This window comes from Sparus aurata, chromosome 12 (genome assembly GCF_900880675.1).
Source record: "Sparus aurata chromosome 12, fSpaAur1.1, whole genome shotgun sequence".
Taxonomy (NCBI): domain Eukaryota; kingdom Metazoa; phylum Chordata; class Actinopteri; order Spariformes; family Sparidae; genus Sparus; species Sparus aurata.
The window spans coordinates 26,963,832-26,973,660 of NC_044198.1; the positions used below are offsets into that span (position 1 = coordinate 26,963,832).

The window sequence follows — 9,829 nt, forward strand, 5'->3', positions numbered from 1 at the left end:
CCGCTCCGCAGCGCCCCCCGCCGGGCGTCATGGCGAACTGACAGCCCCGAACATGTGTGTGCTCACTGGGCTGCGGGTCTGTGTTAGCTGCGAGGTGATGGCAACGATAGCTAGTTAAGAGTCAAACAGCTAAACCGGGTGGGACTTCTTCTGTAGCGCTGGGATAATCTTTGCTCTGCTCCTCCTGACCCGGGTTAGTCAAGACAACCAGCGAGGTGCGGCAGCGTTTCCTAGCTTTAACGCCGTTAAAGTGCTAATTAAGCTAGCTAACGTCAGCTAACCAGCTGCAGAGACTCTCCTTAAAAAAAATGGCCACTGTTTCAATCCCTGCCTGTACCAGTGCACTCTTGCTGGATATCGAAGGTACAACCACGCCGATCACATTTGTAAAGGTGAGTTTTATTAAACCGATCTGTTGTTTTCAGGATGACTCGCGTAATAATTTAATAGCAGCGTTAGCTAATTATGTAGCACTCAACAACGACTCACTGCGGCCATGCTAACGGACGGCTGTCACCAGTAGCAGCCAGCTAAACCAGTGTAGCTTTACCAGTTTGCTCTAATAACAGACTCACACCTTCATAAAACAGTAATTCTTCTCATAAATTGTTCTCTTTTTGTTCTTACTCTCTTTATAGTCACTAAAATGTGATTGTTAGGATGTTCAGAGTCACAACCTAGCTAATTAAAGCTTATCATGCTGCGTTCACGTCATGTCGGAGTTACTGTAATTACGAGTTTTCCACCTATAAATCATAACAATCATAATAACAATCATGATGAAAATAATAACTTTATTTATAGCATTATTCATGCAAAGATGCAGCCGAAAGTGCTCAACAAAGACAACATGAAAATACATAATAGTAATAATGATGATAATAATAATAATAATAACAATAATAATAATAACAATAACAAGATGTTAAAACAAGCAGCAACTGCATTGAATTAGAGAAAAGCAAACAGACAAATGAGTATAAACAATAATAATAATGATAATGTAAAAGTCTTGACATAAGCTTTAAGAATAGAATTGATGCAGTGACTCGACATTGAAACAATGAGTTTTTAATTTATTTTTGAAAGCACCAGGACAGTGTGGGTTGGGATGATTCTGGGTTCTAAGGCGAGGCCGGGCGAAGTCCAAATCTTGGTTTTGTAAATAAATCTCAAACCATTCAGTCTGTTTTGTGTGAGATTTATTGTATTTTTCACTCTGTACGAGCCTCTGAAACACACCCGATGACTCGTCTTTGTCTTTCCCAGGATATTTTATTTCCGTACATCAGGGAGCATCTCGAGGATTACTTGTCCACTCACTGGGAGGAAGACGAGTGCAAGCAAGATGTTCATCTCTTAAAGAAACAGGTAAAGGAGCAACGGCCTCACCACTGATTTAAACTAATTTAAGAGCAACGTTGAGCTTTTTCTTCCAGGGTTTTTCCTAAATTGTCTGATATAATATGATGTTGCCGTGTTTAAGTATGTGTTAAACTTTACACTTTGTTTACTGAACAAATGTGAGACAAAATCAAGTGTAAACTCCTGAAATCTCCTGATATCTGATGATTTTCACCCGATCCTTCATTCGTTAATGCTCCCCGTGGCAGATTGAAGAGGACATGAAACAGAACCGCTCGTGTCCCGTCCACGCCGTGGACCAGACGGTTCACACAGATGAGGAGAAGGCCATTAGGGAAGTGGTGGATAATGTGCTGTGGCAGATGGCAGCAGACAGGAAGTCAACCGCACTCAAACAGCTCCAGGGTCACATGTGGAGGTCGGCGTATTCTTCAGGGAGAATCAAAGGCGAGTAAGTACACTGATCGCTTTCCTCAATCCAGAATGTGTTTATTATACAGTTTAATGCTCTGTTCAAACTGAGCAACGTGATCGACGTGTCTGTACCTGAACAGGAATGTTTCACAACATCCGTCATCATCATCATCATCGTCATCACTGCATTTAAAACTGGAAAGCTGGAGCATAAAATCTCAAATGGTTTGAATTGAAAAGTGTGTTTGTGTCCAGAGTTGCAGTCAGATGGTCAAAAAAATCACATCCCGTTTCTTTTTCCTAAAAAGTTTTCCATGACTTCGATGGAAAAAGATGTGAAGCGAGTTCAGAAAGACTCGGTGTTTATTTCTGAGCATCTGCGCTGATGTCCAGAAAAACAAACAGATAGTCAACCGTTTGTCAGGTGTTGCATACAATGTCGGGTCATTCTGTTGCTATGCAGATGGAGAACAGGAAGTGATTAATGATAAATGTGATACATAGGAAGCAGTATCAAAAACTGTCCATATGCCTGCTGTGTTGTCCTCTGTGGTTGCTCAAACCTTCGTGGAATAATATGTATAATAATGGTTATTTCTGTGTAGACCACTTTGTCAAAGCTTCGTTTCCTTATTTTATAACGTTAAAGTTGCTGTTCTGGGTTTCTTTGCTGGAGTTTGTACCGTAATCGTAACGTAGATCTCATCTCATCCCTTCTTGTCTCTACTGCACTCCATCAAGATTTATTCATAAAATAATCTGAAAATGCTGTTAAAAATGCTCAAATTGATTACAAATGTTTGATGTCTGATCATGCATGTTTGTTTATATCATAAGCTTTATAATTGTAATTAAATAAGATTAATCTTGTGATGGTGGTCGTGTTGCCAACAGGGTCTACCAGGATGTTATTCCCTCCATCAAGAGATGGAAAGGACAAGGACTCAAAGTGTTTATTTACTCGTCTGGAAGCGTGGAGGCACAAAAACTTCTGTTTGGATACTCTGTGGAAGGAGATGTTTTAGATGTGAGTACAGCCGCCCGTCAGCGTCTAGATAGAAAGTTAGTTTCACACAGTCGTCTTTGTTTGATTGTAATCTGCTGTTTTTTGTGTCTTTCCAGTTATTCGATGGTCACTTTGACACGACTATAGGAGCTAAAGTAGAAGGAAAAAGCTACGAGAGAATTGCGGAGAGGATCGGCTGCCCACCTGAGGAAATCACGTTCTTGACAGACGTCACTCGAGGTATGTTTGTTGTTTTCAGAGATCCTTTAGTCAACTCTGTGAGAAGAGGGTTCACTTGTGGAGGAAAAGCTGAAGGGAACCGGTAACAAAGATGCCAAAGATGCTTGGATTTGACTGTGATGATGATTTATTTTGGAGCGAATAACGTGTGGAAATACTTGCATTGCCCCTTATAATTTTGGAGCTACCTTTTGTTTTCTGGTGACACTGTTTAATGTGGGATTACTTGTTGTCTCCACACACTCACTCGTGGATTTCTCGTTGCAGAGGCGAAGGCAGCTGAAGAAGCCGGGGCGAACGTGGTGGTGGTGGTCCGGCCTGGAAACATGGAGCTGACAGATGACGAGAGGTCCCACTATAACCTCATCACATCCTTTAGCCAACTTGAACTGACGGGACGCGTTTAACACAGAGCGTGGAGGAAGACGGGGAGAACCTCTCTGGCTTCATCACCATAATGACCCCGTTCCTTCCCTCCTCCGCCCCTCACCCTCCACCCTCCCCCCTCCTTTTTACAACTGTTTTTGTTTGTTCCACGTTGGCAGTTGAAGAAGAGTCGGAGATGCTACAGTTAGCCGCCCGTCGGGCTGCTGAAGTCCCAGCCTGTGAGATGCTCCTCTGTTCAGATCTTTCAGGATCCCCTTCACGTGTAAAAGGGAACAGATCTCCGGAGCGCAATAGGAACTCGAACAGAACACCGCTGTCGTTGGACCATTTGATCGACTGGGAAGAGAGCGGAGAAGCTGAGAGAAGCAGTGAAAAAAGCCCTGAAGGAAAAACTGCACACCTGTGACGTTACTTTACCTTTCTACCTTTTAGAAGAACTGCTCACCAGTTCTGAACCTCTTCGATGTTACTCAACACTTTTCCAGCTGTATGTGTGTGTGCTGTATCTGTCACCTTTTTGTAAACATTTTCCATTCACGTGCCGTTTCCTCCCTCCACACGTGCTGCAGATGTATGTTTAATCCAGTGGTTGAACTGTTTAACACTGTAATGTTTTAGGACGTAGAGTTACAGTAATAGATGCACTCAGACAGAAAGTTCTCATTTCAAACTTTGTTCAAATGTCTTAATTAGTCCCTCCTCGCAGGTGAATGGTGTCTATTTAAATGTGCCATCCTCGTTGATAATCTGTAATATTGGTGTCGGAAAGTTACCTAAAGAAAAAAAAATTGCCAAATTGAGGATTTGTGTGTGAAACATAATTGGTATTATTCAGGAATGATGATCTGAAAACTTCCAATAAATGCCTCATCTCACACAGAACGGTGTGTCTCTGTCAGTCCGAAAGTTTTTGTACACTTTAGGCTGTAAATCTAAAACAGTTAAAGGAAAAGTTCACCTGAAAATTAGTATTAAGTCATCACCTCCTCCCCTCCATGCTGCTGGAAAGACAGGTGACATTTCCACAAAACATTTCCGGAGCCTCGCAGTAAAACAGCGTTGAAGTATCTGGACTCGTGATTTAAAACGTGGATAAACAACTAAAATATAAAATGGCTTCATACAGCTCGTCCAGCGTAATCCGATCCTCGACTCACAGCTGAGCTCGTGCACCAGCTGCAGACGGGCTAAATCTAAATATCTGGACGGCTCCTGTGAAGATTTCAGCTCTAAAAAGGGGCGTAAATAACATTAACACTTTACACAGATGTTGAGTGTTGCTGTATTTTTATTGATACTGATTGCGTGCAGTGCAAAGTTGCATTTTTATGAAAATTATTGAAGGAGTAACATCTAAAATCATACAATCTGAAAGCACAAACATTTGAAAAGACCCCAAAAATAACAAACCAGTTTATAATAAAAAATCAGTTGGTAACACAAAAACTTTAAAACACTTCTTTTCATACAAGGACAACAAAGTTTGTAAACAGCAAATTTTTGGTCGTAGCTTTAAGTAACTTTTACATTTCAGATAAAAAAATAATCTCTACATTTCGTCCGGCTGGTACCGGGACACCTCGGAGAGCGCCAGGTTCACTGGAGTCCCGGAGTCGTCTGTGCACACTGCGCTGAAGCGACTGTGCCGAAACTCGATGGCAAAAGTGCCGATGAAGAAGAGGAAGAACATGACCAGCGCCCACTGACACTGAGTTGCCTGAACGTGGAGGCCCTGAGGCATCAGGGAGAAGTCTGACAGGTGAGTTAAAGGTGAGACGAGGACTTACAGGACGTGAACACGTACGCTCATATTCTGCTTCTAGTTTAATGAGACATTCAGATATTAAGTAGTATTTAATTTAAGGACAAGTAATTCTGTAGTTTCATCAAATAATTCTTAATAAGGAGCAGTAGTCAGTTACTGATTCTGATTGAATCTGTGGAGTAAATCTGAAGCCATAGTACAGCAGGCGCTAAGATTAGCTTAGCATAAAGACTAGAACTGTGACAGACTGCTGGTCTGGTTCAGTCAAATGGCAACAAACTCCACCTGCTGCACCTGTAAAACTGAATACTGAAGATGTTATATTTCATTTGTGTAATCTGACCAAAGCTGAGCTACATGTTTCTGTTTATGCGGTCTTCACACTAAATTAAGTCATTTTGTGAACTTGTGGATTCATTTGGTGGCTCGTTTTAGTTCATTTTCTGTGTCTTTGTAGTTGTTTTGTGTGTCTAAGTCATTGTTGTCTTTGTAGCGCTGTGAATCTTAGCAGTCACTTCCTGTCTCTTAATAGTTGTTTTTGTCTTTTTGTAATTGTTATGTGAATCTTTGTTTTCTGTCATTTTGTGTCGTGCCTCTGTAGTTTTGTGAATCTTACTAATCATGTTTTGTGTCTTTGTAGTTTTGTGTGTCTTAATAGTCATGTTGTGTCTCTGTAGTTTTGTGAATCTCTTTGTAGTCGTTCCTGTGTCTAAGTAACCATTCTTATTCTCCTTGTAGTTTTATTTCTGTGTCTCTGTAGCTCTGTGAATCTTAGTGGTCATGTTTTGTCTCTTTGTAGTCATTTTGTGCATCTTAATCATTTGTGTCCCTGTAGTTGTTCTGTGAATCTAAGTAGTCATTTTGTGAACCTGTGGATTCATTTGGTGGCTCGTTTTAGTTCATTTTCTGTGTCTTTGTAGTTGTTTTGTGTGTCTAAGTCATTGTTGTCTTTGTAGCTCTGTGAATCTTAGCAGTCACTTCCTGTCTCTTAATAGTTGTTTTTGTGTTTTTGTAATTGTTATGTGAATCTTTGTTTTCTGTCATTTTGTGTCGTGCCTCTGTAGTTTTGTGAATCTTACTAATCATGTTTTGTGTCTTTGTAGTTTTGTGTGTCTTCATAGTCATGTTGTGTCTCTGTAGTTTTGTGAATCTCTTTGTAGTCGTTCCTGCGTCTAAGTAACCATTCTTAGTCTCTTTGTAGTTTTATTTCTGTGTTTCTGTAGTTCTGTGAATCTTAGTGGTCATGTTTTGTCTCTTTGTAGTCGTTTTGTGCATCTTAATCGTTTGTGTCCCTGTAGTTGTTCTGTGAATCTAAGTAGTCATTTTGTGAACCTGTGGATTCATTTGGTGGCTCGTTTAAGTTCATTTTCTGTGTCTTTGTAGTTGTTTTGTGTGTCTTACTCATTGTTGTCTTTGTAGCTTTGTGAATCTTAGCAGTCACTTCCTGTGTCTCTTAACAGTTGTTTTCTGTCTCTGTACTTTTGTGAGTCATAACTTTATTTTTTGTCACTTTGTAGTTGTTTTGTGAATCCTTTTGTAATTGTTCCTGCATCTCAGTAACCATTCTGTGTCTCTTTGTAGTTTTATTTCTGTGTCTTTGTAGTCATCTTGTGTCTCTGTAGTTTTGTGAATCTTAGTGGTCATGTTTTGTCTCTTTGTAGTCATTTTGTGCATCTTAATCATTTGTGTCCCTGTAGTTGTTCTTTGAATCTAAGTAGTAATTTTGTGTCTCTGTTGTTTTGTTTCTGTGACTTGTAGTTGTTTTCTGTCTCCCACTTTAATGTGTAACATTGGCGGACTTAGCGTTTTGAGTGAAAGGATACAGAGGATCATGCAGAGCGTGATGGTTCCAGACAGCAGAAAACGGACGATACCAGCCGTCCTCCCCTCGTTCCTGATGTTGACTCTCAGGGTGATGTAGGACTGCAGCCAGCAGAACAGCGTCCCCAGTCCGAACGTCATGAAGGTGCCGAGGTTGTGTATCATCTCGTCGTTGAACAGCTAAAACCAGAACTGATCAATGACATCACTCTTTACCCGTCACGTCTGTCTGTGAGCGATCCGTCAGTGTTTACCTGGAAGTTTCCGACGAGTGTCATGCCAAAGCAGCCGGCAGAGAAAGCTGCCAGACTCCCGACGTTCAGCCAAGCCTTGTCTAGCCTGGGTTTCAGCTGAAGGTATCTGAGGACCACAATAATGAACCCTGTGAGGGAGAAGAACCAACAGAAACACTCAACACTTTGATCTAATTCTTTAAATAACAGCGTCTTGAACTCTGACTGTATTTAACTTCTTTAACGATCTTTAATGAGCTGCTCTCACCGAAGAACGCAGACAAGTTCATGACCTCACTGAAGATGCAGCTGGCTGGAGGGAAGTTTCCTGCAATACTGAATGTGGAAAAAGAGGAAACATTTGTGTTTGCTGTTCTGAAATAAAGATTATTTACAACAATACCTTTGCTTCAAGGAAAAAAAGATGGATATGTACCTGATGTATGGAGGATAGTGGGATCCATTTCTTCTCCTAAAAACACATAAAAAAGTTGTCAAGATATTGTTTGGTCATCATTTGCAGCTCATCATGTTGTTTAATTCTTACCTTTTTGTACCCAGCGGTGCAATCCTCTCATCGCTGACAGCAACGATGTATCTGTTAAAATGTGTCCAAACAGAATATTAAAGATTAACATTATTATCATTGAGATGTCACATTGTTTATGTAAGGTGTGGTGTATCTGTGACGGACACTTTGTAGTCGTTATAGATCTCTATGCGGTCATTGAATTACTCTTTGTGGTTGTTTAGTGACTCTTTGTGGTCATTTAGTGTCTCTTTGTTGTCGATTAGTGTCTCTTTGTGGTTGTTTAGTGTCTCTTTGTTGTCGTTTAGTGTCTCTTTGTTGTCCTTAAGTGTCTCTTTGTTGTTGTTTAGTGTCTCTTTGTTGTCGTTTAGTGTCTCTGTTGTCCTTAAGTGTCTCTTTGTTGTTGGTAAGTGTCTCTTTGTTGTCATTTAGTGTCTCTTTGTTGTCGTTTAGTGTCTCTTTGTTGTCGTTTAGTGTCTCTTTGTTGTCCTTAAGTGTCTCTTTGTTGTTGTTTAGTGTCTCTTTGTTGTCGTTTAGTGTCTCTGTTGTCGTTTAGTGTCTCTTTGTGGTTTAGTGTCTCTTTGTTGTCGTTAAGTGTCTCTTTGTTGTCATTTAGTGTCTCTTTGTTGTTGTTTAGTGTCTCTTTGTTGTCGTTTAGTGTCTCTTTGCAGTTATTTAGTATCTCTGTGGTTGTTTGCCTCTTTGTAGTCTTTTGACTACTTGTAGTTTTCTGTCATGAATGTTTTGTGACTTCTTTGTTGTTTTGTGTCACTGTGTAATAACTTTGTGCCTTTTTGTGATCGTTCTGTCTCTTTGTAGTTCTTTGTAGTCTTTGTCTCTTTATCAGTAACGTTTTGCAGCTTTAAAACTGCACCTTAACCTCAATATTGTGTTAAAACAGGAGATGAAGAGAACGATTCCTGCCGCAGCAGATCCACACTGACACTAAACACTACTGCGCAAAATAATACAGGAAGCTCTCATTGAAAACATAACTGCTGTCATGCTGACTCCAGTCCTGTCATTAACAGTTGACTTACACCACCCACAGTCCAGCAGCAGTACATGCAGAGTAGATGGGAGGCAGCAGAGCCCAGGGACTGAACCTCAACATGTCTTCACCTGCAACACAAACGTGTGATGAGAAGGAGGTGGGCAACACTTAAAAACAGAGGTACATGTCAAACGGCTCTTTTAGTTCACCTTGTATGATTAGTATTTTTAGAGAAAACGTAAACAGGAAGTGATGAGTCCTGTGAGCAGCAGCAGCAGCCGCGAGGCTGTAATCAACACACACACTGATTACAAATGTCGGACACTGTCACAAACACCGAGCAGCTCCTCCATCTGCCGCCAAACACGCTCCTGGTCGTCGTCGTGGCTCCTCCACAGCAGGTGAGTGGAATCAGTTTCACTTCCGGTTTCACTCTATGTCCTTCAAAATAAGAGCGCGCAATACAGCAGCTCAATTGAAGAGATGCACAATGTGTTGGAGGAATAAGTCAGATCATTTCTGCTACAGCGAGAAATATTACCTTCAAAATGTAATCAAAATAACTTTAATGTGAAAGTACTCAGGTTAATATTATATCAGTGGATTATATTAATTACTGAAAAGTATCCAAAAGTCATAATTGTGAAAAGTGAAAGTCACATAATATCTGATATTAAATAAGCCCTGTCAAAAGTAATATTTGTACTTAAAGGGTAATTTCACTTATTTTCCAAATGTAAATGTATATGTGTGAAGTCACTGTCTATCACTGAGGTAACACAATGATTCATGGAGGAACATTATAAATATTTTAAAACGCCATCTCTGACAAATTCTTAATTATTTTGGCTTTTTTGTAAATATGGCAAACTGTATACATTGAGTATATTTCTGTGTTGTTGAGTTAAGACAAACATCTTCCTTAATAAACCTTCTCTTGGTATTTTATTCTCAATAAGTGGAGAAACATTTTCTTGAATAAACATTTCTTTTTCTATCTGATTGCTGATAAAATAAATGATATTATAAATGTGCCACTTTGGCTTTGATGCAGCTTGTGATCTGCAAAGTAACT

At 40.2% G+C, this 9,829-nt stretch overlaps 2 protein-coding genes across 2 annotated transcripts; one reads left to right on the forward strand and one right to left on the reverse strand.

Annotated features, from left to right (window-relative positions):
* Window positions 1-46: 46 nt before the first annotated feature.
* On the forward strand, window positions 47-4,294 carry enoph1 (enolase-phosphatase 1). The gene is made up of 6 exons (XM_030435957.1): window positions 47-392; window positions 1,270-1,371; window positions 1,614-1,816; window positions 2,674-2,806; window positions 2,902-3,025; window positions 3,293-4,294. The coding sequence occupies exons 1-6, from the start codon at window positions 309-311 to the stop codon at window positions 3,430-3,432; spliced, it is 786 nt and encodes a 261-aa protein (XP_030291817.1). The 5' UTR covers window positions 47-308; the 3' UTR covers window positions 3,433-4,294.
* A 388-nt stretch (window positions 4,295-4,682) lies between these two features.
* Window positions 4,683-9,184, reverse strand: tmem150c (transmembrane protein 150C). The gene is made up of 8 exons (XM_030435958.1): window positions 8,964-9,184; window positions 8,801-8,882; window positions 7,779-7,829; window positions 7,668-7,703; window positions 7,500-7,567; window positions 7,253-7,380; window positions 7,001-7,178; window positions 4,683-5,164 (listed from the first exon to the last, which is right to left on the reverse strand). The coding sequence occupies exons 2-8, from the start codon at window positions 8,872-8,874 to the stop codon at window positions 4,962-4,964; spliced, it is 738 nt and encodes a 245-aa protein (XP_030291818.1). The 5' UTR covers window positions 8,875-8,882; window positions 8,964-9,184; the 3' UTR covers window positions 4,683-4,961.
* Between the last annotated feature and the right edge of the window lie 645 nt (window positions 9,185-9,829).

Excerpts from the sequence above, each read along its gene's own strand:
- tmem150c (XM_030435958.1), bottom strand. The coding sequence starts at position 8,874 with ATGTTGAGGTTCAGTCCCTGGGCTCTGCTGCCTCCCATCTACTCTGCA. Across the intron at positions 7,830-8,800 it reads GCTGCTGGACTGTGGGTGGT|ATACATCGTTGCTGTCAGCG; the intron begins GTAAGTCAACTG and ends ACATTTTAACAG. Across the intron at positions 7,179-7,252 it reads CACTCGTCGGAAACTTCCAG|CTGTTCAACGACGAGATGAT; the intron begins GTAAACACTGAC and ends TTCTGGTTTTAG.
- enoph1 (XM_030435957.1), top strand. The coding sequence starts at position 309 with ATGGCCACTGTTTCAATCCCTGCCTGTACCAGTGCACTCTTGCTGGAT. Across the intron at positions 1,817-2,673 it reads TCAGGGAGAATCAAAGGCGA|GGTCTACCAGGATGTTATTC; the intron begins GTAAGTACACTG and ends TGTTGCCAACAG. Across the intron at positions 3,026-3,292 it reads CTTGACAGACGTCACTCGAG|AGGCGAAGGCAGCTGAAGAA; the intron begins GTATGTTTGTTG and ends TTCTCGTTGCAG.